The sequence below is a fragment of the Gymnoscopelus microlampas genome, assembly GCF_963454915.1.
Source record: "Gymnoscopelus microlampas genome assembly, chromosome: 14".
In the NCBI taxonomy this organism is placed as follows: domain Eukaryota; kingdom Metazoa; phylum Chordata; class Actinopteri; order Myctophiformes; family Myctophidae; genus Gymnoscopelus; species Gymnoscopelus microlampas.
Window position 1 is genome coordinate 1,085,440 of NC_139951.1, and position 27,959 is coordinate 1,113,398.

At 40.1% G+C, this 27,959-nt stretch overlaps 1 protein-coding gene and 2 long non-coding RNA genes across 3 annotated transcripts in view; 1 reads left to right on the forward strand and 2 right to left on the reverse strand.

Annotated features, from left to right (window-relative positions):
• Positions 1-1,838: 1,838 nt before the first annotated feature.
• LOC311059739 overlaps positions 1,839-27,959 on the reverse strand; it is a 206,124-nt gene continuing 180,003 nt past the window's right edge. Inside the window, exon 3 of the long non-coding RNA XR_014602197.1 lies at positions 1,839-1,848. This is a non-coding gene — a long non-coding RNA (uncharacterized lncRNA). The remainder of the gene's footprint in view (positions 1,849-27,959) is intronic.
• Positions 3,082-4,662, forward strand: LOC311060605 (uncharacterized protein; the record flags this gene model as incomplete). The annotated part of the gene is made up of 4 exons (XM_084078839.1): positions 3,082-3,118; positions 3,845-3,936; positions 4,146-4,264; positions 4,372-4,662. Exons 2-4 carry the CDS (start codon positions 3,873-3,875, stop codon positions 4,660-4,662), a joined length of 474 nt encoding a protein of 157 aa, XP_083934965.1. The 5' UTR covers positions 3,082-3,118; positions 3,845-3,872.
• LOC311059740 lies at positions 25,082-27,103 on the reverse strand. Its single transcript, XR_014602198.1, has 3 exons — positions 26,919-27,103; positions 26,160-26,319; positions 25,082-25,207 (listed from the first exon to the last, which is right to left on the reverse strand). It is a non-coding gene; the product is annotated as an uncharacterized lncRNA (long non-coding RNA).

Sequence of the window (27,959 nt, forward strand, 5' to 3'; positions counted from 1 at the left end):
ACTAACTGCCCTCAGAGCAGCAATTTAACATTGGTCTATGCATATACTTTTTCTGCCCCATTGCTCTAATTGACTGGAGTCTTATTTTTCATTTTTTAAGTGACTCGCGTCATGGCAACCAGACTTGCATTTTCCATTTGCATCTTAGTATTTATGTCTAGTGTAGGAGTGAATAGAATTAGATAACGACATGATGCAGTGTTGTTGATCCTGAGAATTCTGAAAAAGCAACGGTCGAAAAGTCATGATTCAGTGAGGATAGATCATTAGCCTACAAGTAGATCATAGTCTCGATCCCTGATCCTTGCTCGTGCTCATTAGAAGGGACGAAAGATTTTTGTATTGGTACATGTCTGTAGTGTATGAAATGATATGATAGCAATGTCAAAATTGGTATAGCTGATTACTTGTTTTAGGCCTTTATATATGACCTAATCTTATTAAGATAATGTGGTACATAATGAATGACATAAGGAACTAACAGGTCAATTTGGATAATTCCGTTATCAAAGTATGTTTTCTGGGGTGATGAGTTGTTTTCACCTCCGTCCGTCCGCCCGTCCGTCTGTTACCAGCTAATCTCCGGCACCGTTGGCCCGTGCACGACTGTGCAAATCGTAAGACAGCATCTCTACAGTCATGTGGTTTGTATATTTTGGGAGGTCCATTGCTGTGACAACTGCTGTTCACATCCAGTGACGCTGTTGTCCAGCCCTCAGTGCTAATCACCAGACTAGAATATGGAGATGCTTTCTGAAGACTCAACCATCTGCACCAGATGGTGCACTGAGGGCATGGAGAAGGCGGGAGGTGGGAGATGACTGGAATCAGCCTCTCCTCTCTTTGCACAGAATATTTGGTAGTGGATCATGTTCATGTCACTGGAGGTGGTTTCAGACAGGAACCAGCTACTAGTAAACTGCTGCAGTCGGTCAAAGAGCTCTGTTGAAACATTCTCAAGTCTGTTTGAATATCTCCTGAAATTAAGAGGTTTTCTTCAATAATCTTTGTGTATTCAGTATTCCACAACAAGCAAAAGCACTGCAGAACCACACTCTCACAGATGTCTGCAAATCGTGCGTGGCTTTGTGTACCGTGTGTGTGTGTGTGTGTGTGCGCTTGCGTGCGCATACATTTTATCTTAAGTTAAGTGTAGCTGTGTGAACCTCGTTTACATGTACATGTTTTCCTGAGTTGTATTGTCTAAATGGTTTCTACATCCTCAAACCCATAAAAAGAGGTATCACTCATTATTCTATGATGTTTAATTCAGAACTATATCTATCGTTATTTTATGATGTTGGTGATGTCCGTCCATGGTACGAACATCAGAAATGTGCATAAAATGTTATGATTTTAACTTTAGACAACGTTTAATTATGCAGTTTTGCATATTCAAATTAAACCCCTAAAATGTTATTCAGCTACACGTCTGAAACTGCTATCGTACTGTACTTTTTCTCACACCTGGATGTCATACGAACAAAATGATAGCACATATCGATGGCTGAAACGCAAAACATCCTATCTGAAAAATCCACTTTGTTGGGAAAAAAGAAAAAAAGAAAACGATAAGACATGCAAAGTAAATTATCATAATCATGTAAAACCATAAATTATATGAATGAACATGAAATGAAATGGGGAAAATAACATACATACAGATAGGAGGTTTTTACCTAGAAATAGTTAGGCTTACAAACCAAACACTTTTGGTTAACACTGCAAGAAAAGAGGCATTAATGGGCATTTTTGGGCATTTACAGTTGCTCAGTAAACCCGCAGTTTGCTGGTGTTTTTGTACGTAATTGGAAATTTACAGTTGAAAATGGTTACTGTGAAATTCGTCTTTGGAAATCAGTGATTTACCGTTCCTCTGCCAGACAAAGACCCAGCAGGAGACTGGCCATTTCCTTTGACATCCAAATTCACTCTTTGTTTAAAGAGGGGGTCTCTCTCTCCCTCTCCCTCTCTCCATTGCCAAAGCAAAAATGGAACGAAACAAAACTATAATCTTATTTTTTTTTGTTAAGGGCTTGAAAAAGGGCTTAATTTGTTAATCTTTTTTTATATATATAATCTAAGTGAATAAGAATATTTCCCATATCTGTTCACCGGATAGGTCTTAATTGTGTGTGTGTGTGTGTGTGTGTGTGTGTGTGTGTGTGTGTGTGTGTGTGTGTGTGTGTGTGTGTGTGTGTGTGTGTGTGAGAAATGGCAGATCTACAAGCTATTACCCATAAAACATTATAGCATTATGTCATGGAACATTTTCAGTTGATTGAAGGGGTTAACTTTTCATTTACCTATAACACAGTCCAACATCAGGAATCACTCACAGACTGTGTGACACTGGTCATGGCTGAACCCTCTGTATAAATTGGATGTTTATTGTTTCTAGAATGTGGGAGGAATCGAGGATTGATCTGTTTTAATTGTGAAATGTTGTGTTGTTTTTAAGGAAAGGTGCCTGGAGCATTTTTTTCATGTAAAAAACGTCTCTCTCTCTCTCTCTCTCTCTCTCTCTCTCTCTCTCTCTCTCTCTCTCTCTCTCTCTCTCTCTCTCTCTCTCTCTACAAATGAGCTTAATCGGCAATAAAATACAGGTTTGGCAGGTTTACGTTACAAAAATGGAACAAAACAATATATACTTTTTTCAATATCTTTGTTAATCTATGCTTTTTAAATAATCTAAAAAGTAATTTAACTCATCTAAATCTTAACTATGGTCTTTTGACAAAAATCACATTGCAATGCTTTGTATAATGTAGGGCTTAATTTGTTAATCTATGTTTTTTTTATGTATACTCTAATCTAAATCTAAGTACCTTAACTAAAGTTTTTAATTAATTACATTGTAGTAAAAAGTGCAATAGTTGCCTCTGAGATGTAGAGTATAACAACATTTCCCATTCCAGACAGCTTTGACCAAAGTTGCTAATTATCATGTGAATGCTGCAGTGTCTCTCCACAGCACAGCCATTCACAACCAATGACTTTCCTTCTCAGTTTGGCCAATCAGGTTATCTATTTTTTTAAATCTTAACTGCCATCCACTGCAGCCAGATGAAAATCAGTTGACTTGACTGGCTGACTGACTCAACATACTTGAATTAAGGTAAGCTTCAAGCCTACATGACGTATTTATAAATTGTTAGTAGGATACATTATATTGTATTGCACTAGTATCACAAGAGCATAATATTATATGCCATGGATTACTGTAGCAGGAAACCTGGAACACTTTATGTCGTAATTGTGAAATTTGTTTGTTTTTGCAAACTAACTGAATTTGCATTTATCAATTACATGTCTGCAGAGTTGTCAGAAAGAAATAATCCTCTGTTACATTAAGTTTACAGTTTCCCCTTTGTTATATTTGAGTTAATACATACAAGGAGAGAAGGCCTTTATGCTTTTATAGTCCAACTAACTTGTGAATCTTTCTGTTTGCAGGAGGCGGTGAGACGTCTACACAACTCTGAAAACAATGCCATGAGACTTGATGCAAAAGAAAGGTACGTTTTTTTGTTGTATCACTGTGTAATTTACCCCAGCTAAGTAATAACAATACATAACATTTATATAGTGATTTTCTTAGTTTGTTGTAAAGTCGCTTTACAACAAAACAACAACTTTATTAGGAGATAAATACTTCTAAAAAGGAACCAGTAAGCTAAGGCAGAAACAGAGGTTTGAATTAGGGGGGAGGGGAAGGTGGGTTTTGACGCAGGCTTTGAATAGGGTGGGGTGGAGGTGTGAGCTTCGAATGGAGGGGGTTGGAGTCTGGAACTGGTGGCTGTGTGTGCTGGAATAAACTAACATTTTGTCTTTTTATTTTCAGTATCAATTCTCCACATAATCTTGCAGTGATGACCCATATGTTGGATCAGGTCAGCATTGCTTTCCCCGACGAAGACCGTGACGTTATAACGGGTAAGAAATATATGCTACTTTTACTTAAGTAAAATATATAAGTACATCTTCCACCACTGGCTCCAGTAAAAGCTTAGACTTTTACAGGGGCCAGTTAAAAATTGCAGTCACATGTAGGTTCTCTTTTAGAGCAGTGTAGATGTGGAATTGTGTTGTTTGTGTAGATAAACAACTAAATAGATCCTAATTGTGTTTTCCTTGTATTTCAGCGGCTTGCAGGACACACTTTGAGTCTCTGAGAAGAAGCCATCGCCTGGACCAGCCAGAGAATGCTGACCAGAAGAAAAAGCTGAATGCCTCAATGAAGACCCGACAGAGAAGATTGAGGGTAAGTTATATGGAACTGTTTGTAAGATGTTTTTTTGTTTTACATTCTGTGTTCCTGTAATAATGGTAATGTAATACATAATTTAATTGCTATTCTATGTTTTACAGTTGATGACCACCAGGACTGCATATCTGGAGTCTGATGGAGAAAGGGCCGTGTGGGCGCATGCAGTTCCTGAACTAATGTCAGATGAAGAGGACGGCATCGTAGATGGACGGGCGGTGTGGATTGTTTCATCTCCACCCGAGAGAGATTTGGAGCTTTCTGCTTTATGCCAGGTGCTTCAGGAGAGGAAAGACAACAGAAGAGACCCGCGTTCCCTTCATCACCACCGCGTGCGGCGAGACACACCGGCACAGAACAGCTCATTTTTAGCTCTCTTACACAGTAACTGTTAAGTTGTCCAGTTTGGTGGAGGGACTCCAAAGAGAAGCAGAGGCCGTTCGTTCAGCAAGACACTGCATGAGAGACAGAACTGCAATTTATTTTTTTATTATTGTCCCCTTTGTGGGAGTTTTTTTACAACTTCTGGGGGTCCCTGGAAAAAACATTTGGGGATGGGGAGATGGGGATTTTTTTTTTACTGTTTTAGAAGATATTTTTGAATAGCCAAAGTATACTGTATACTGTTTTTTTTTAAATCAATAAACACAATTTACCTGACTGAGATTGTTGCCTATTTGTTTTCAGAATCTTGTATGTATATATGTGTGTGTGTGTGTGTGTGTGTGTGTGTGTGTGTGTGTGTGTGTGTGTGTGTGTGTGTGTGTGTGTGTGTATTACACACACACACACACACACACACACACACACACACACACACACACACACACACACACATATACACACTGTGTATATAACTAAATAAATACATACAAATATACATAAATAAATATATATATATACATAAAAAAATATATATATATATATATATATATATATATAAAATAAGGGAATAAGGGGGGGGGGGACCCCCCCCCCAGATCCCTAGGGGCGGGGCACCACCCCCCAGGTCCCTAGGAGGGGGGTCACCTTGTGAGCCCCCCCCCCCCCCCCACACACACACAATGTGACCCCCAAAATAAGGGAGGGATTCCCACCTACGTCACAGCCAATCATAGGTGGCTTATTGCACATGCTCAGTAGCATTGCTCGAGATAGGGAGGAGGGAGGGGGGATCTCCCCCCTCCCAAATTGTGGAAATCCAGGTTAGGGCTGAAGGTGTGATTTTCTGGCAGCAACCCCAGCAGGGGGTCACGCATACTTAATTTGGTACCATACAGGAGTTTACCGACTCACAAAACTTTTAGTTTTCCGAGTGGAAAACTCTTGTAAATTCTTGTAAATTCTCTGAATTTACATCTCATATTCATCGGTTTTCATAGCCGGAAACCTTGTTTTTTTTGCAGTGTAAATAATGCTTTTTATTGCAGATTGATTGATTGATATGAGATCATTACAATCACGTTCACAACTACTGTAAGTAGCAATAACTTCTATCCAAGAGAAAAACTTTCAAATTCAAAACCTCCTATCTACACTATCTGTACATGAATGTAGATAGATTTTTACCTAGAAATAGTTAGGCTTAAAAAATAACCAATTTTTTTAAAGTAATGCTTTTAATTATGGCAGATTGTGATTATTTGATAAGAGATCATGACAATCACATCCATATCTAAGCAGAAATACCTTCTATCCAAGACAAAAACGTTCAACGCCAAAACCTCCTATCTACATACATGCAGATAGGACTTTTGTACCTAGAAAAAGTCAGGTCTACAAACAAAAAAATAGGTTTAATGCATTTTATGGAAGATTCAAATTAATTGATATGAGATTGATATGAAATCATGACGACATCTAAGCAGCAATAACTTCTATCCAAGAGAAAAAATCTTCAATGCCAAAATCTCCTATCTACATACAAACAAACATTTTGTGTTGAATAATGCTTTTTATGGCATTTAATTATTCTCCTTTTGAGATCAAAACATTCTACAGGACTGGTACATTCTACATGGTTTACTAAGCCAATAATACAAATTAAAAGAAGATTGGGGGTGAACTATCCCTTTAATGCAGGGGTTCTCAAATAATTTTGACCCGGGACCACCGGTACAAAACAAATTTATATTCTGAACGCATAGCCAGGGACCACCTGCAATATCTCCGTGGACCACCACCACCGTGCTTTAATGGGTTGGACACCCAAGACATTATGCCTTAATGAGATTTTTTGGCCCGTTTCTTTTTGATTGTTTTGTATATCTCGCAGCGTTTAGCGTTCTCTATACGCTGGCGGTACGCATGAAGTGCAGATATTTTTCTTTTTCTTGAGGCAAAGCCAAATCTGTGAAAAGCCAATTGGTGTGCCCTTTTAATTGAAGCATACAGTTGATTGCTGTACTTATAATGTTTTGATGTACTCCACTCATGCAGGTCTTTTATCATAGATTGTAGCTCATCCTCTGATTTGACAGATGTAGAAGGCAGACACTCACTTTCCCTTTCAGGAAGTGCAGTATGTGGCATGTCTGTTGTTATGAGGTTAAGAATGTGTAAACACACACACTTTTCACTATAGCTATTGACTGCACATGTGCAGAATGCCAAGTCTCCTTTGAAGGCAAATGTTGGCTTTTCGTCACTGTGGTAGACTGTGAGGCAGTCACCATCCAGATGGTACTGATGATTCTCTAACATTCTTTGTGCAACGTCAGCACGAAGGTTTTCGATGTCCACACATCTCCTCTTAGCTTCTTCACATGCCAAAGCCACATGCTTGCATACAGTACGTTGCCTTTGTCATATGACTTACAGTCACACTGCATCTTGACTAGACAAGCAGTCGAGGCCGAGAGGGAAACCTTCAGTCTTCCTGCGTCTGCCAGTTCATCCAGATAGCTACAGTCAGAAAATAACACAAGGGTGAGGCAAAACAGGCCTTGTTAGTGAGTCCTTATTCATTTGTAATCAATTAATTCAATTCTAATTAGTTCTGTGGTAAATCATATTAGAATTGGAAATTGTGTTTTTAGCAACATGTCAGGAGTCTTAGCTGACCATGGATATACCTGTACACACACATTTGAAGCATATTGTGTGTAGCAGTAACAATAGCAGAGATTCCCAAACGTTTCAGGTCAAGACCTAAAAGAGAGATTAGACATTTGCCTGGGACTCAAACTAATGAAAATAGAAGATCTACAAGGCCACAACGTGTCGCAATGTAAGGTTGTAGAGCGGCTATTTTCACTACTTCTTTATTTGTTTTCTAATTTATGGAATTTTATGTTTTTTTTTTAAATGTTAAAGATTAATGTTAAAGAAGATGATGATATCCTCGTGAAATTAATGGTAAAAAAAACCTTAGAAATAATAATTGGATGACAAAATGTAGGAAAGAAATCCGTGACAATTGTGAGCCACTGTTGGGGAAACACTGCTTTAACACACGCATGACTGAGCAGGTAATTTTGACCGATTTTGAGATTTCGAAGTTGAACAAGATTGCCCAGGAAACGCTCAAAATTAATTATTTCGTATTTACAAACACTTCAAATGGTGGAAAAATCCAACACTTGGCTTATATGTTAAGTAAAAGTCATGAAAGGGCAAATGTTTGATAGATTTCTGAGCAAACCCAAAAACATCTCAAAATCGTGTGCTCAGTCTTTCTAGTATTTTAAAGCAGATTTTCAAAGTGAGAGGCACACCTCACCAGGGGCAGAAACATATTCCAATGACTGTAAGCCACATCTGCTCCCCAGGGGGCTCTATGCCGCTTCAGGGGTGAATGGAAGTGAAAACAAGGGTAACTTGGGCCCAGGACCACATGCCGTATATAGAAATAACCAACACTATATGCAACTCAAGCCCGTTAGAGTGAACTACATACATGGTGCATTTATATAGTGCCTACATCCAAAGCGTGAAGATATACAGTATGAGGTCCTATCCCGTTTGAAACAATGTCATGTGAAGTTTTACAAATGCCCAAGCTCCTACCTTCCTCCTCCTGTCCTTCCCCTCTTCCTCCTCATTCTCCTCCTTTTCAGCCTCCCTCCCCCTCCTCTCCCTTCTCCTCCCTCCCATCGAACAGACAGACAGACAGACACTCAGACCTTTACACAGTATATGGTGTGTGTATGTGAGATATATATGGTGTGTGTGTGTGTATGTATGTATGTATGTATGTATGTATGTGTGTATGTATGTATGTATGTATGTATGTATGTATGTATGTATGTATGTATGTATGTATGTATGTATGTATATGTATATGTATATGTATATGTATGTGTATGTGTATATGTATATGTGTACGCAGAAGAGCACCTGGACATGTGACTTGGTGCGCATGGTGCCCGTCCCGTTTTGTCAACGGGGGGGGGGGGGGGGGTTCAGCCCGGACAGTTTTGTTAACGGGGGGGGGGGGGGGGGGGTTCAGCACGGTGCCCACTGGACAGTTTTGTCAGCGGGGGGGGGGGGGGGGGGGGGGTGCGAGAAAAAAAGGACGCTCTGCTTCTAAATTCCGCCGATTTTCGCCGTTTCTTTTTCTCACGCTGTTAGATAAAGCCCCCAAGGTTGGTGCCCTGTGCTGCTGCGCTGATTTTATCCGCCAGATTGGGACGTTCACGGCATATTTTGCACCATTACGGTGCGTTCATCATCGGTGACGAGTGCCTCTAACAGCCGCTGCTGGCTGCGTGCACGCAGCGAGGCAATGCGAGGCGATGCGAGGCGACGCGAGTCATATCTCTACCCCTCCGCCTAATGGCTGTACATGGGGCCGACGGGTGCTTTAGAGTGATTGTGTGAGTGTGGCTTCAGGAAGTAAATTCCTAGCCTCGATCTCCAGGCTTTTATTTTTTAGTTTTGCTAAAAAAGAAAAGCTTGGAAATTCCTGTCCAAGCTGTTGGTGCGCAAAAGCGCCTCACGTCGCCTGATGTGGTGCGCATTTTTTATTTTGGGTGCGCATGCGCACCTGCGCACCAGTTATGTGCACCCCTGTGTATAAATATATATACATATACATATATGCGCGCACGCATGCACGCGCGCACGCACACACACACACACACACACACACACACACACACACACACAGCTGATCAACCCTTCTGTTTGCTTCTCCCCTCAGGAACTGGTATTTCAGCGCAAGAAAAAACCTGAAAAAATCAGGAAAACAATATCATGAATGTTGTATAACTCACATATTAGACAAAAATTAGCTTGTGTTGTGGTGGATTCAATGTAAAGCAGGACACTGTCAAGAGATGGATAACTTGATTTGTAGACCCTACACACATTATTTTTTGTAGGGAAATGTGTGATTCTAATGTTTCTTCTGAGGTGGTATACTTTGCAAGAGCTTCATTCAATCTCTCATCCTTACGTTGTGTTATCTGATCTGGTAACTCAACTCAACTAATGGGACATGTGTGTTGTTCCGATTGGTTGGGGTTTAAACAGTCATAACTCCAGTTCCCAGCATGCTAAAGAGCCTAGCTTTTGTAGAAAGGAAGTTATGAAAGAGACATTATGCTATCAATGACGATTATCATGGATCAAACATGAATCCATTATGTTTTCAATGTTTCATTTGTAGTTAGTCATTTGTTTTCGACCATCTTTATGAAAAGATGTAATCTTTTTTTAAATAAAAACAATATATCATTCACTGTGCAGGTTGATAGTGTATACTTTTACTACCTCTCAGCCTTGTTGTTGGTGTCACTGCTGTTGTGATCAAACTGTCGTCCAAAATTGGCCCAGAGTGATGCATATGGAAACCAGTGTACTTTCAGGTAAGTAGTCACTTGGCTGCTGCCAAGCTGTGCCTCAAGCTCTTTGCACTTTGAATTGGACACAGTCACAAATTCTTCTTCCTAAAAGTATAGGGCATAAACATATATTTTTGTATTGTTATTTTTTTAAATAGTACATATTCAGAAAGATCTACACAATAGGTTTTCAAATTGTACATCTTTATTACCGTTGCACATGCTTTCAGCAATGGCATGCATTACAACGTTTCGTTGTGGAGGTGAGAGATTCCCACCATCTCTCGATGTTATCCAGCGATGTACAGCCTTTAACAAACAAAATGTGTGAGTTTAATGTTTTTTCAAACATGAAGCTAATTTGTATACAGAATGTATACAGTAGGTAAATCTCAATTTGAACTTGTAAGATACTTTAACTGCACTTTAACTAACTCACTTCAGAGAATCAATTGGGATTGAAGCGCCATGAGCAACAAAATAGATAAAATAGCCACCATAATACAATATAGAACACACAATTCAACACATAATTTACAAAATACTTATTCACACCACATCTGACTTATTAGGGACATCTCGTCAACAATTGCAAAATTGCAGATGAGTGAGAAACTAACGGTGATATTACACGGTCAGGTTTTAGTTGCATGTTAAAATGTAATTACTCATTGAGTGACTTACTTTATTGCCATAGATAGATACCTGGAGAACATGAAACCAACACAGGAGAACCTTGGCTTTTGGAAAAACCCGTTTTATGGCATTCATCTCTTTCAAGTCTCTGTCGATCATTACTGACCTAGGAAAAACAAGATATATTGAAAGCTGGGTACTGCGGTAGCATCATTTCAAGTTTGTAATAATGCATTGTTGTCATCAATTTGAACATGAATTAAGTCTAGCCAGCAGCCAGTTAAGGATAGGATATTAGTGGGGACTCTGAAGAAGCACAATTAATTGTAAATCGTAAAATGACTAATTTCTCTATTCTAATGTGACTTTTGGGAAGTGAGTTCACGTTGTTTTCAAAAGATCTAGCTAGACTTCTCCACCATTTGCATGATTTCACATTAATCTGCATTCTCAGAAATTGTGTTTTTGTTTTTCAACATTAAACTTAATAGACCTTAGAGGAGTTGTGTGGAAATAATAAAAGGTTGTTAGAAATACAATGAACAGCACAGACAGCAGTCATATAACAGGGTTTACATAGCAAATTACACCATGATGAGTCATCACAGTGTAATTTGCAATGTTAAACCCACAATCAATCCTCCAGTTCAAGGCAACACAGAAAGGGGGGAACTTTTTTCTTATTTCCACACAACTCCTTTATGCTATATTAATTACATAGTTAAATATTGAAAAGGGGTGGATTTCCCCTTTAATGACTAGAATACAACTATTGGGGTGCACTCGCCCTATAGGGCATAGCATTGGTTTCAATAGTAAGTAATCATCTTCATCATCATCATCACTATTATGTTCTTCTCAGAATCAAAGGTTTAGAGGTTTAATGGTGGTTTCCTACCCTGGGCCAGTTTTGTTAGTATTGACACTGTAAAGGTACTCCTGGTCTCACCTTGGGTAAAAGTTTGGATTACTTGAACAGAGTTTGCTCAAGCAGAGTTCCAGTATATCTGATGATTCTTTGCTCATTATTAAGTAAGCAAATGGGACTCCTCTTCCTGTTTGATTTACCAGCAGAAGGGCATACAAAGCATACCCATATGCTGTCAAACCTTTATATGATGCATCCATGAAAACCATTGGGTGGGGGTTGTCTTGCAGTAGAGCCTTTTGCTCTACTGTTTGAACAATGATGATCAGGGGCTGTTCTTTAGTGAGTGGTTGAAAAAAGCAAATGTTATCTTTCAGTTCACTTGTCACCAACTTCTCCACACTCACTGAATCGTCAGCATCTGGTAAGGACAGGAGATGGATCTTGCGTTTCACAAGTCTCACATCTTCTGGAGAGACAAAGTAACGTCTGTCATACTTATTTGTGTACCCATGACTGTGTGCCCAATCACAGCTTTTGAGAACAATTTTGGAAATGGAGAAGCCTTGGGTGAGCCATATCTCCACAAATCCCAACACTTCTGGGTCTATCTGGTGCTTCTTTTTCTCCTCATTGCTGGTTGGATCGTGTCCTGTGTGAAGCAGCTTTTTTCGAATGACAACAGCGCTGTAACTTGCCTGCTCTATGAAGTTAAAGGACACATACGCTTGACAGGAATTAGCCCTTGTTTTAACTGATTCACCAGTGCTTTTCCCTCTGGGTCTGCTGGCTCTTTCACATGCATAGTGTAAATAGTTTTTGCCGCTGTGTTTTGCTGATTTGAAGACAACATCACTTCCCTTCTGCAGATCTTCCATAAAGAACTTCACAAATTCATATTTGTCACCATGTATGATCTGGATATCCAGATCAACATCGGGATCTTCCTTTGGCAGGCTTCTTCTTATGCCCTCAATCCACACTTGCTCCATGATCTGAAATTGATAGAAGCATTATTGCAAATTAGAGAATGATAATATTAGAAGTATTAAACAAGTTGTGGTGCTGAGCAGAAAATGAATGTAGGTCTGTCTATGTAGAAACATTATTATAGTAACCAGTAAGACTCCCTAATCGGGAGATAAGCAACCGTCAGGTTGCAAAAACAAACTTTATAAGGCAATCATAGCCAATCAGGAGGGAATATGGAAAAATAGGACAGATCCTTGTTGGTGACAAGACTTTAGAGATACTGTGTACTGATTTGTGTGACTTTAGGACAACATCTCTAGGAGCAGTGTACAAAATGTGTTTGACTAAAATCGGCCTATTGGTGGCACTAGAGGGGGCCCATTTGCAAGGCCAAAAGTGTGACGTGACGGGCACGCACAGACAGCCGGTGGAGATAGTCATAGTAACTTGCGACCTCACGGTCGCAATAAGGTGCTGTTAGATCTTTATTATTTAGGAACTGCATAAGTTGTGACGGCTAACCTAACGGCAAAAACATGTTCTGTTCCTAAGGTGGCGCATTCCGATGCTTATAAGTCACATCTGCCCTAAAGTGGTTTATCAGTATTGCACTCAGCAGGATTTATAGTTTATCCATAAAGAAACGTTAATGTTCTGCTCTGAGGGCACTTTCTGAATGCTGCTTCCAGGACAGCTTGAACGATATACATACAACTTTAATTTGTTGATCTCAGGGCACTTCCTCAATTCTACTCTCAGGTCAGCATAAAGCCTTATACAGGTATATAGATTCATCAATGTTAAATGCTCTGAGGGCACTTTGTCAATACTGCTTTGAGGGCAGCTCAAATTATATGCATATTACAGTGTTAAATTGCTGCTTAAATGATATATGCATAGACAAATGTTACATTTCTGCTCTGAGGGCAGCTTACATGATATATGCATACATAGACCATTGTTAAATTGCTGCTCTGAGGGCAGCCCAAATGATATGCATAGCCCAATGTTAAATTGCTGCTCTGAGGGAAGTTAGTAAATGCTGCTCTCAGGGCAGCTTAAATGATACATATGGACCAATGCTAAATTGCTTCTCTGAGGGCAGTTAGTAAATAGTGCTCCCAGGGCAGCTTCAATGATATGCATAGACCAACGTTAAATGCTGCTCTCAGGGCAGCTTAAATGATACATATGGACCAATGCTAAATTGCTGCTCTGAGGGCAGTTAGTAAATGCTGCTCCCAGGGCAGCTTCAATGATATGCATAGACCAATGTTAAATTGCTGCCCTGAGGGCAGTTAGTAAATGCTGCTCCCAGGGCAGCTTCAATGATATGCATAGACCAATGTTAAATTGCTGCCCTGAGGGCAGTTAGTAAATGCTGCTCCCAGGGCAGCTTCAATGATATGCATAGACCAATGTTAAATTACTGCCCTGAGGGCAGTTAGTAAATGCTGCTCTCAGGGCAGCTTAAATTATACATATGGACCAATGCTAAATTGCTGCTCTGAGGGCAGTTTGTCAATGCTGCTCCCAGGGCAGCTTCAATGATATCCATAATTGCTGCCCTGAGGGCAGTTAGTAAATGCTGCTCCCAGGGCAGCTTCAATGATATGCATAGACCAATGTTAAAATGCTGCTCTTAGGGCAGTTTGTCAATGCTGCTCTCAGGGCAGCTTAAATGATATGCACACAACAAGGTTAATGTGCTGCTCTGATTCTGCATAATTTAATAGCCTGCTAGCATTGTGTGTAAATGATTTGATAACACTGTATTTCAAAGCTAAACTACAGTAGCTAACCTTAGCAGCTTACTAGCTACGTTTCAAAATTATTTAATAATTGCAATTTGTTTTGTTTTTAGTTTGAACAGATAGTCTCAGCATAGCAGACTAGCTATGGTAAGAAAGCTAAGCTACAGTAGCTAACCTTAGAAGCTTGCTAGCTATGTTTCAAAATGATTTAATAACATTGCAATTCAAGGCAGAGTTTCAACAGTTAGTTTCAACATAGTTGACTAGACATTAGCTAACACTAGCAGCAGCAAAGTCAGGATACAGTGGCTACCATTAGCAGCAACCTGCTAAATTAGTTAGCTAGCAAACCTTAGCTTAATGAAAGTAGCACTTTCTAAATGTAGTTCTAGCAACATAGACCAATATTGGTAACATATTCAAATTATAAAGTTTTACCTTATGGGAGCAATATTGTGGTTGAAGAAAAAGAGAATATTGTGGTTTAAGCAATATTGTGGTTGAAGAAAAAGTCAGAATATTGTGGTTTAAGCAGTAGACTGGCTGATCAAAGATGGCTGCCGCTGCACAGTTCAAAATTCTATGACCCCGCCTCCCAGCCCGCCTCTCACTGCTTCTGATTGGCCAGTCACCCCTCAGAACGCATTCCAATGCTTATAAGTCACATCTGCCTAGGCTTGCTGAATGCTGATACTGATATCGCCAAAAAAGTCCATATTGTCCACTTACTATGTACCGCATGTAAAGGAACCTCTTTGGTCATCAGAGGGTTTCTTAAAGGGGCAAGTTACCCCTTAATGATAGCAATTTCTTTTTTTTTTTGTGATCAAGTTTTTATTTTATTTTTTGTTCACATAGCTGGAGGATTGAACAAGCATGTCCTGCACAGTACAACTGTGCAGTTGATTCCAGTACATTTGAACTGCCCAACAAGGGGTTCTTATTCGTCCCTCCAGTTAAGAGTTTCCCCTACTCCCCACCCCCACCCTACCTGGCCCACAGGTTGAACAGACATAGACAGGTCAGATGCATTAATATATAAAATAAATACGGCAAGAAGAATAAAATAAAAATAATTAGAAATTAAATAAAATAAACAAAGCAGTTACAGATGCAAGGCTGCATAAAAAGGAAAAAACAAAGGAAAAAGATAATGATCAGTAGATATGTATGATGTTAATAGCATGATTTCAGTTTCTCCAATGCTATGGCTAAGGTATCCAGCATGTTTTCTTTTGCCCCATTGGTTCGAGCTATAGAGAGTTCCAGGGAGATCATGTCCATTAGTGCGAGGATCCATTGTGAAACTTCTATTTTATGGGGAGGTTTCCATCTTAGGACCAGCAGCTTTTTTGCAGCTGTCAGCCCCAATAGTAAAGGTCTTCTTTGTGGCATTGTCAACCCGATCGCTGAATCATCATTCAACATTAAAATATTAGGTAAGAGGGGGATAGAAATTCCCATTACCTCAGATAATACTTGTGAAACTCTGAACCAAAAATAATTCACATCTGGACACTCCCACATCATGTGCATATATGTTCCTAATTTGTTATTGTTACACAGTATGCAAATGGGTGTTGTACAGAGCTGGAGTTGAAAACGTTTCCTTGGAGTCAAATAGAACCTATGTATGAATTTGAAATTCAACATTTGATAGTTATAATTTCGTGATGAGAGAGAGACATTTTCCCAAACTCTTTTCCAATTGACCGACTGCTGCCAATTTTTTAAGTCAACATTCCAGACGTTAGGCACACCCATTGGCGGGCGTGTTGATTCTCTCAATTTCTTATACAAATAGGACACAATACCCTCACCTTTAGGAACATTAGTTAAATGATTAAGGAGTGTACGTATATACAGGTAGAGCATTTTTCCACGGGACCTCCTGTGCTTGGATGACTGCCCTTAATTGTAAATAAAAAAAGAAAGAGAATGATGGTAAGCCGTAACTGTTCTTGAGATCTTCAAATGATCTTAAACCCTCATTATTAAATATATCAGAAAAGGTATGGATGCCACAGCTGGACCAAGATGGGAAGACCAAAGGTTTGCGCTCCAAGCACAATAACATATTTTTAAAGATTGGTGTATGTGTATGCCATCTGACATTCCACTTTCCAATTTTTTTCGGCTTGCTGCCATATGTAAATAGAGTGAGATATGATAGGACCAAATTTTGACTGGCAGTATTTGTTGGACAAACCACTGAACAGAACTTCATTTAATTTATAAGGGGTAATTATACTTCGTTCCATCATAAGCCATGGGATATTCTCTTGAACGAATGGCAAAGGATATGTGATATAACTCAAAGTTTGGTAATTCAAATCCACCCTTTTGTTTACTCTGGTAAAGAATTGTGTTTTTTAACCTTGGTCGTTCCCCCTTCCAAATACATTTTGTAACAAGGCCCTGTATCTGACTCCAATAACGGGGAGGAGTAGGTAATGGGAGCATACTGGAAATAAAATTAACCCTTGGTAATATGTTCATATTTATGATGGATGTTCGACTGCTTAATGACAATTTTTGGTTGAACCATCTGTCTAGGTCGTTGCAAATGGAGTGACGTAATGTTTTGTAATTGGCAGTGGCAATTCTGTCAATAGATGAAAAAATATTTATTCCTAGGTATTTAAATGTAGAGACTTGAGGTATTTCTGTTTGCAGTCCTGGACAGATAGATGCCTTACCTAGGGGTAAAAGAGTGCATTTCTTCAAATTAATTTTATAACCTGAAAAACTACTGTATGAAGAGAAGATTTCCTTAATCTGTGGTAAGTCACATGGTGCATTCCCTAGGTATAGTAAAATATCATCTGCATACATCGATATATGATCGCGAGTATTCCCCACCATTATCGGGGTTATTGTTTGTAACTGACGTATTTTCTGTGCTAATGGTTCGAGAGAAATCGCGAATAGGAGCGATGAGACCGGGCAATCTTGCGGAGAACCTCTGCTAACTGAAAGTAAGGATGATAAGTGGTTACCAGTCAGTACCTGAGCAAATGGGTTTTTGTATAACGTTTTTAACATACTTAAAAATTGATTGCCAAAGCCCATGCGCTTTAATGTAAACCACAGAAAGTTCCATTCCAAGCGGTCAAAAGCCTTGTCTCCATCAATCGATGCAACTGCCGGGGATAGAGGGGAGTTAGTTGCGGAGGATATTATATGTAACAATCTTCTGACATTATCAGTCGCTAGTCTGTTTTTTACAAAACCTGTTTGGTCAGGGTGCACTAGTTTAGGAATGATATCATCTCATCTGAGAGCTAGAGTTTTTGCAAATAATTTCTTGTCTGAATTTAATAAAGATATTGGTCTATAACTTGCACAAAGTGTAGGGTCTTTACCAGATTTACATAGAAGTGATATGATGGCTGTCTTAACATCTCTGTTGAAAGAACCTTCCTGAAGAGCTTTGTGGAACATATCAAGTATTAGAGGACCAAGTTCATCCCAAAATGTGAGATAGAATTCTGGCGCAATACCGTCCAATCCAGGTGATTTGCCCTTTTTCATTCGTTTTAATGAAAGCAGTATTTCCTCTGTTGTAATTTCAGTGTCGAGATTATTTTTCTCCTCAGCTGACAGACTTGGTAGCTCTAAATCCCTAAAATAAGAGTTCATTCTTTCCGAAGAGTCATTCATTTCACTTTCGTATAAATTTTGATAATATTTTTCAAATTGTTTGTTAATTAATAGGGGGTCATGTAAAAGGGAGCCATCTTCTGCCTGTATTGAGGGTATATCTGCCATACGGTCGTTATTGCGCAATTTACTAGTTAATAAAAAACTTGGTTTACTTCCATCAAGATAATGCGATTGTCTTGATCTGTGAATTAAAAACTCTGTCCTCTTTGCGATAATTCCATTTAACTGGACTTTAACCATTAATATTTCCTTATTTCTTTCGGCTGAGAATCTAGCATGTTGCTGATGAATTAATAAAGCATAGGTTTGTTCCAGATTGGTGATTTCTTTTAGTCGTGCTTTATTTTGTGCTGATGTGAACGATATTGAATTATTCCTTATAAATCCCTTGGTGCCATCCCACAGAATCCGGGCATCAGAAACAGAGTCTTTGTTAAGACGTAGGAATTCTTTCAGGGAGTTTCTAAACTGATCACAAAATGAGGAATTCTGCAAAAGAGTGGTGTTAAACCTCCATCGGGTTGCACGATTGGGGTTTTTATCGAGCATTATAGTGCATAAATTAGCGTGGTGGTCAGATAATGACATATATACTATTTCTGCCTTGGAGGTCATGTGTGTTATTTGAGAAGAAACAAGCACAAAGTCAATTCTAGAGAATGAACGGTGTCTTCCAGAGTAGTAGGTATAGTCCTTTTTATGAGGATTATACTTGCGCCATATATCTACAAGAGCATAATGGTGCATCAAATTTTTCACCGCACGGGTGCTTGGTGAATTAACATTGGTCCTAGATGTTCTGTCTATGCCTTCCATGGCTGCATTAAAGTCGGCTCCCAAAATGATTTTAAATTCATTCATTTCGTTAATGATAGAACACAGAGATGAAACAAATAAATTATCATATGTATTGGGGGCGTACACTGAAATAAATGCATTTTTTTCTCCATTAATAACTGTTTTTACATAAGCAATTCTTCCCTCTTGGTCTTTTCCCTTTTTAATAATGCTGATCTTAAGGTTTGACCGAAGTAGAATAATCACTCCTTTTGTTCTGTTTTTAGCTGCAGAAAAGGCTGCTACCTTAATATCAGCATAGTTCAATTTACAGATATCTTGGTATAGCAAATGTGTTTCCTGTAATAGTGCAATATCTACAGCATTTTCTCTTAAAATGTCTAAGCATCCACAGCGTTTTTTAACATTGTTGATGCCCTGAACATTCCACGAGAGTACATTCAATCTAACCATAAATCGTATTTATGATATAGGCTTACCTATAATATTTAAACAGGTAATATTCAAAATGGGTAAGAGCACAACAGTAGTCATGATAGAGAAAAGAATAAAACAAAGTGAATATGAGAACAAAAACCAGCGATAATACAGGGCCAGACATGGAAACTAGAGAGAGAGAGAGAGAGAGAGAGAGAGAGAGAGAGAGAGAGAGAGAGAGAGAGAGAGAGAGAGAGAGAGAGAGAGAGAGAGAGAGAGAGAGAGAGAGTTTGTGTGTTTGACAGCTTACTAGTGGCTCCATTTGACTACACAACACAGCCATCGTGGGAGAGAGAGAGAGAGAGAGAGAGAGAGAGAGAGAGAGAGAGAGAGAGTTTGTGTGTTTGACAGCTTACTAGTGGCTCCATTTGACTACACAACACAGCCATCGTGGGAGAGAGAGAGAGAGAGAGAGAGAGAGAGAGAGAGAGAGAGAGAGAGAGAGAGAGAGAGAGAGAGAGAGAGAGAGAGAGAGAGAGAGATGGATACTGGAGAGAGAGAGAGAGAGAGAGAGAGAGAGAGAGAGAGAGAGAGAGAGAGAGAGAGAGAGATGGAAACTGGAGAGAGAGAGAGAGAGATAGAAACGGAATAGATGAGAGAGAGAGAGAGAGAGAGAGAGAGAGAGAGAGAGAGAGACATGGAAACTAGAGAGAGAGAGAGAGAGAGAGATAGAAACGGAATAGATGAGAGAGAGAGAGAGAGAGAGAGAGAGAGAGAGAGAGAGAGAGAGAGAGAGAGAGAGAGAGACAAGGAAACGGAATAGTTTGATGAGAGAGAGAGAGAGAGAGAGAGAGAGAGAGAGAGAGAGAGCGCCATGGAAACGGAATAGATTGAGATTGTAGATCGGCTATTTTCAGAATGAAGTATGTCATACGTTGAAAAACGTACTCTCAAATATGCATTTCAGGTTATCTTTACCATTTGCACATGTATTCATTGATACAGTCATGTTGTTTGCAATTCAACTTAAATTAAGTCTGCAAGTGAGGCTTGAACGGACGACCTTGAGATTGTGAGGCACTCATTTCACACAGATCACACAGATGATACAGTTTCACGCAAATAGCTGAAAATCCTCGGTTTAAGTGTTTTTCAAACTGCTCAAAATTGCGGACAATCTAAGGGCGGAGCTTACTGGTCAAAGCGATAGATGTGTTCCTCATGAGTCAAGGCACAAGTGTAAGCAAGTTTCACGACTTTCGGCCAAACGAGGCATGACTTTTGCCTGTTTAAAGTTTGCATTTTCAAAAAATTGCTATAGCGCTTTGGCCAATTGGAGTGAGATTGGTTTCAGTGATATTTGGAATGACTCTCTACATTACTGCAACGTTTCAAAGAAATGTGAGTCTTGCATGTATGTGTTAGGGGCAGATGAATAATTTTCATAAAACTGCAATAGTTAAAATCTATGGAATCCTGGGATTTTGGAGCAATCTGCACGAAACGTTTAACACTTGAACTTTGGACCTCTGCCGACAACTTCTAGGCGGCAGAATTTCCATAAGTGAAAAAATGCAGAAGTTAGGAGCCAATGGCTGTTTTTCATGTAATTCAAAATGGTGGGCGATCTAAAGGTCAGAGGTCAAAAGTCAGACCACAAAAGTTGTCGGGCATGAAGAGACGCATGTGTGTATCAAAGTTTCATGGTTGTAGGTCAAACAGGGCATGAGTTGTACCTGTTCAAAGTTGGCACTTTCAATTGAGTGCTATAGCGCCACCCTTTGACGAATGAGTGTGAGAATTATTTCTTGGTAGTTTTTCATGAGCATCTACCATATGGCCGAGTTTCGTAAAAAGCGTATGCACGGTTAAGCCAGAACTGGCAAAAACAAGTATTTTTCAAACTGCTCAAAATTGCGGAAAATCTAAGGGCGGAGCTTAATGGTCAAATCGATACGTGTGTTCCTCATGAGTCAAGGCACATGTGTAAGCAAGTTTCACGACTTTCGGCCAAACGAGGCATGACTTATGCCTGTTTAAAGTCTGCATTTTCAAAAAATTGCTATAGCGCCCCCCTTTGTCCAATTGGAGTAAGATTGGTTTCAGTGATATTTGGGATGACCCTGTACATTTCTGCAAAGTTTCAAAGAAATGTGAGTCTGCATGTATGTTTTAGGCGCAGATGAATAATTTTCATAAAACTGCAATAGTTAAAATCTATGGAATCCTAGGATTTTGGAGCAATCTGCACAAAACGTTTAACACTTGAACTTTGGACCTCTGCCGACAACTTCTAGGCGGCGGAATTTCCATAAGTGAAAAAATGCAGAAGTTAGGAGCCAATGACTGTTTTTCATATAATTCAAAATGGTGGGAGATCTAAAGGTCAGAGGTCAAAAGTCAGAGTGTGAAAGTCGTTCAGCATGAGTAGACGCATATGTGTATCCAAGTTTCATGGCTGTAGGTCAAACAGGGCATGAGCTGTACCTGTTCAAAGTTGGCATTTTCAATTGAGTGCTATAGCGCCACCTTTGGACGAAAGATTGTGAGAATTATTTTTTGCCATCTACCATATGGCCGAGTTTCGTAAAAAGCGACAGCACGGTTCAGCCAGAACTGCGAAAAGTGGCAGAAGAAGAAGAAGTGACAGAATACTGCCAATAATAAAACAGGTACAGAGCTGAGAGCTCTGTCCCTGTAATAAATACATCCCCAATCCATTCACTGTTCAACCTGCCCTCCCCGTTTCCCTCCCTCCCTCCGAAAGTTAAACATTACATTTTAGGTGTGTCTGTCGTACCCATTTAGCTGTGTGGATTCATTTATGTAGGTCCCTGGCCGGATTGTTCAGTTGGGTTATTTAGCGAGGGTTTCACCTGTTGCTCATAGAACTCCATCGCCTCCGTTGCTGTAGCAAAGGAGTGCGTTTTGTCATTGAAGGTTACCAATAGTTTAACGGCAGGGAAGGCGACGCCATTTCTCAGGTTGGCTGATGTTAAAAGCCTTACGTCCTTGAACTTGGCCTGTAGTTTCCTCTGTTCTGCTGGGACGTCTGGGTAGATTCGTATGTCTTGTCCATGGTAATGTACTTTGCCCTTCATGGCTCCCACCAGGCGCTGAATGGTACGTTTCGCCTCGAAGCTATATAGCCGGGCGATCATGCAGCGGCTCCCGTCTGGAGCGGCCATTCCTGTGCGGTGGGCTACGCTCACCAGCGGGGGTGGTCCCAGCTCCTCTTCTCCGAACAGGTCATACAAAAGTTTGGTGACAAAGGCGGTTGGTTTACCTGCGTCTGTTGCTCGTTGTAGGCCGAGAATGCGCAGGTTGTATTTTCTGCTGTTAATCTCGAGCGCTAGTGTTTTTTCTTTTAACCCTTCGTTCTCCGCCAACAAGGTCTTGTAGTCATTTTCCAGAGAAGATAAGCGTTCGTCCGTGAGATTTGCTGCGGTTTCCAGCTCTTTCACTGTTGAGTTGCACTCTTTCTGTGAAAGGCTTAGCTTAGATAGCTCTTCTTGCATCGGCTGCAACTTCATATCGAATGCACTTGAGATTTCCTCCCGTACAATGCCTCTGATCATTTTCCCAAACGCTTCAGAGTCCATTGACTCCATTCCACTACGGAGTTTGCACGGCATAGATAGCAATCTTATGTATAACTTGTATTGGGTGTTTGGAACACACAGATTGTAGATTTAATTACATATAGAAGCGGCGTGGTTTGGCGTTTGGCGTGCTCACAACATGCCACCGGAAGTCACCTTGATAGCAATTTCATGGACACATGCAAAATGTTCGATATGATTATGAAAATAAAATAGATATAATTATGAAAATAAGATGACTTCTATCAAATAACTAGTGGACAACAAAACCAATAATTGTTTATTTAAAAAAAATCATTTAAACAGTTACACACACAGTAGTTAGCAGAGCAGTGTTTGGGACATGCCAAAATCCCATGAAAGAAAAACTGTATAAAATGAAGGAGACGCATTTCAAGAGACATTGTACTGATGTGTGTAAATGTTTGGCCATTTATAATAAAACCTCAGTTTCATTATTCTGCTACATTTTCATGATGATTGAGCGATTCTGATCAGGACACCAACGTCACTTTAGCGATATTGACTCATGTAACAGCACTCAATATAAATGTAATACTTATGTTCCTTACCCTCGACTTTTATGCCATACATTGATTGATATGGAGCTACAGTGGTGTTTGGTTACAGCTAAATGTCCCAATACTTAGTTTACTTTTAAAATTGTACACCAATGGGAATTCCCAGTTAATAGTAATATAACTACATACTTTCTCCTCCTCCAAAGTTAGCATTTTATAGTAGAAGCCGTTGTTGTTGCGTTAATAACAGATTCAATTTAAAGTTTGACATCGTTCTTGAAATTACAAAATCTGCCCAAACTCTAGTACTTTACATTTTGCCTCTTTTTATTACCTTGAATGTTTTACCTCACATGTATGGTATAATTTCTTTCAGCAAAATCTCAACTATAAAGGTCCATATAAACCTGGAGCATTATTCATATTTTGCATGTGTGATTAATCCACCCGGAAACCTATTTTCCGTACATTGTTTTTATTCGTCACGCTCTTGCCCAGGTAGCCAAAATTGTTTGGCCCATTTCCGGCCCAGATCCGGCAGGCCGGAAGAAATCACTCGGCCCGGGTCCGGTTGCCGGACTTGGGCCAGACCTGTTTGGAATGACGCCCCAGAATCGGCCCGAGTACACTGGGCCGAGTCCGGCTGCCGAAACTGAACCAGCATTGCCAGCATTGGGCCGGAATCACCCCAATAATATTGCCAGAACTGGGCCGTGCAATTTTTGCCATAACTAGCCCATATGTAAGCCAGAGCTACTCCAATATCTGCCTATGGTTAAGCTTGTTCCAAGCTCAGCCATAGGCAAATATTGAAGTGAAGCTCAAACATCAATAAAACAAGTGACACTCAACTATAACATTTAGTATCAGTTTATTACAAATAAACTTTTCAACTTTCAATGCATTCATGCTGTTACTATACAGATACTGTAACATTATTAATACTTGGTATTAATGCCTGCCAAAACACATCATGTCACATAACCAAACAAATTTGTAACATTTAACAAGAAACTCAGTTCCACCCGCCCAGAAAACATGAATACCACCCAGGCTTTGTAGCATGTTGGCAAGTAACGACATTCTTACAGAAACACTTAAAGCGAACAATTACAAAGTGTACCACAGTCGACTTTGCAAGTCCTTCAACACAGCCTCCTCGTCTGGCTTTTTCTTTCTCGTCAGTCAAAGTGCAAGATCCGGGAGGGTGGGGGAGAGCGGGGAAGGTCTGGGAGCTGTACCGCATAAAACATCACTTTAAACCCCGGATTTAAGCTTAGACAAATAAAGGTCATATTGTCTCAAATGTCAAATGAAGACAGCTTCAAAAATAACAAAAAGTTCAGTTGAGGGCTCCAATATCCTCCATGCTCCTCCTTGCTGTTGCAGCTGTTTCACCAACGAATGCCTGTGTGGCACGAACCCCCCTCCAATAGTGTCCTGTGAAATAAGACAGGTACAACTCGTCAGTTATTTGAATTTGGTCTATACACACAGACTCACAGATTTAATTTCTTTGCTAAATAGTTACTATATCGATTTTAAATGATTGAATCGTATCGTCATGAATAAACCAATATCGTGCCCAACTGCCCACAACTACTGTGGACTAGTGTAGACTAGGACAGACTCTGTCCAATAAAATCAGGGGAATTATCTTTTAGTGTATCAGCTTTAGACGGTCCGACAGATACATAGTCAGATTGACAGACCGTCACATAGACAGACGGGCACTTCAGACAAGCACTTCAGACAAGCACTTTTGGAACACGACTTACTTAATTAGCGTCTCGGCTTGTCTCTCGGCCCGGCGACTCCTTCCACCGTTTCGGTCTGATGCAAGCTGCAGCCACCTTTTGACATACGCCTCGATTTCGCCATCAGATGCATTTGCGGTGCTTGTATTGTGCCGCACAGCTCCTTAAAGAACACACACACAAAAGAATAGGCAGGTTATGGCAATTCTTATCGCTGCGAGCGTTTGTGTGCAGCCAGGGATGAAGTCAATTTGTGACCGGCGCAGATCAAAACATCTGACGCTTCCATGATGCACTGCATCGGATACGTTTCCTGTTGGCACCGTAACTCCCATGCTGGATGAGTGAGAACTTTCTCAAACTAAATGAGAATAAGACAGAGGTTCTCATAATCGGTTCTAGTGAGCAGAGAGAATCAATAATAAGTACTGTAGACTCGGTAACCTGGCTGAAGAAAGTAACACCTCAGTCAAGAACCTTGGGGATAATTGATTCTGAATTGAATATTAATACATTAATCATGTCACCAAGATTGCCTTCTTCCACCTTAGAAATATTGCGCAAATGAGAGACTATCTGTCGCTGAAAGATGCAAAAACGCTGATCCACGCGTTTGTCTTCTCTTTTTAACTACAACTAAGATGAGAGAACACATTACTCCAGTCTTAGCTTCACTACACTGGCTCCGAGTTGTTTTTAGGATTGATTTTAAAATTATTTTACTTGTTTATAAAGCTCTCAATGGTCTAGCACCTTCGTATCTCTATGACTGTCTGTCTAGATTTGTTCCAAACCGCACCCTCAGGTCTTCTAGTGCTGACCTGCTCAATGTGCCTACAATGACATAAAAAATATGGTGAAGCAGCATTCTGCTTATACGGACCGACGGCTTGGAATAAACTCCCATTACACCTACGCCTTTTTTTGGTCATTTTCATGGTGAGGTTTTAAATGTTTTCATGTTTTTCTTTGTCTGCTCTGTAAAGCACTTTGCGCTGCATTTTCATGTCATGAAAGGTGCTATCCAAATAGTTTATTATTATTATATTATTAAGAAAGCAAATGCTTTACAAAATTAATAAACTATATTACTATATTATACTAAAACAACTTACTCAGGAGAACATCCTTGATGGCAAGTGGCTCAAAGCCAGACTTCCCATTGACCCTTCTCCAGTTCATAGTCTTGGCCAGGTCATTGGTCAATAGTTTTGCCATTATTCTCCACACGGTTTCCTTTACGGTCAAACCGCCAGCCAGCCCAAGAAACGTGATCTGGAAGACAAAATTGTTCATCGCAAATGTCACTGCCGTTTTTTTCTTCTTTTTTTTTACGCTGATCAGGCTAAAAAGGCCCAAAGTGAAAATCAATCTATAAAAGGTAATTATATAAAGTATAAAATACAATTGTACTTTTCACTGTAGTTCATCGCCCACTATGCCTCAAAATCCTGGCCATGAATATCACAAACAAGATCGGTGGAAAGACTGTGCCATAATCCTGAAATCCTGAAAACCTCTAAATGGTAAATGGTGCATTTATATAGCGCCTTTAACCAAGGCACTTTACATAGATTGTGCATTACATTCACCCATTCATACACCGATGGCAGAGGAAACCATGCAAGGCACCAACCTGCTCACCGGGGGCAAATAGGGGTTCAGAGTCTTGCTCAAGGACTCTTCAACACTAACTCTGGGGGAGCCCGGGATCGAACCGGGAACCTTTCGGGAACCATCCATGTTCTGATGACGGCAACTCTACCCCTGAGCCATAAGGGAGGTCAATACTTTTTACAGGCATCCATACACCATGACATCTTTAGTGAAATAGTAAAAAAAAAAAAGTGACATTGTGCGACAATTTCACCTACCAGTCTTTCTTTGTTTTCCTGTGTAGCGATGCTCTCCTCAAGGTTCTTCAGATCATCCAGTGATTTCAAAGGAATGCCAAAAACCTCTGGCACCTCGGTTGGCTGATTAGAAGACCGTTGTAAATGTAGCAAAATCATTTGCTGGTTTTGCTTTAGAATCTCAAGGGACGTTAAAACCTCAAGTAGAACTGCTGTAAAATACAACACGACACACTTATCAAGTTAATATCTGAGATGTGGAAACACAGTGACATCACTACAATAAAAAAGCCTACAAAGCACTAAACACAAAGTTAAGACTGGAGGTATTTGGTCACAGACAGAAATAATGGTCATAATTTAGGGATGTCCGATATTATCGGCCTCCCGATATTATCGGGCGATATTAGCATAAAAATTGATATCGGGAAAATATCGGTATCGGTTTTTGAACTTTTTTTTTTTTTTTTTGCTTTATAAATAAGTTACAGGAGTTCTTACTGTATATGGTGTGTGTGATATGAAATTTGAGCTTACCCTAATCACAATAATCCCCGCATATATCGGTATCGGTTGATATCGGTATCGGTAATTAAGAGTTGGACAATATCGGTATATCGGTTATCGGTAAAAAAGCCAATATCGGACAACCCTATCATAATTGCTGTCAGACACTTACAATCACACACGGGCAGGGGCCTGTGATGGCTAGCGGTTGGCATGGCAGAGTTAGGACGGCTAGGTGTAGTCATCCCCAGGTTAGGACGGCGAGGAGTTGTCATCCCTGGGTTAGGACAGCTAGGCACAGTCATCCCCAGGTTAGGTCTGCGGAAACCTGGAGAAATGTCAGACAGATGGAAGGGTCTGGTCACGGTGGCAGCCGGAGCAGGGATGGCTTGTCTGATGGCGACTGGAGCAGCAATGACTGGTGCAGGTGCCAAAGGAGATTGACCTCTGGTAGCTCTCCCTCTGGGTTGCTCATGACTGCTGGGTTGCTCTTCTTCACTACTCGAGGCAAGGAGTCTGCTTGTAGCTCTATTAACAAAAATTGTGTTTTCATTA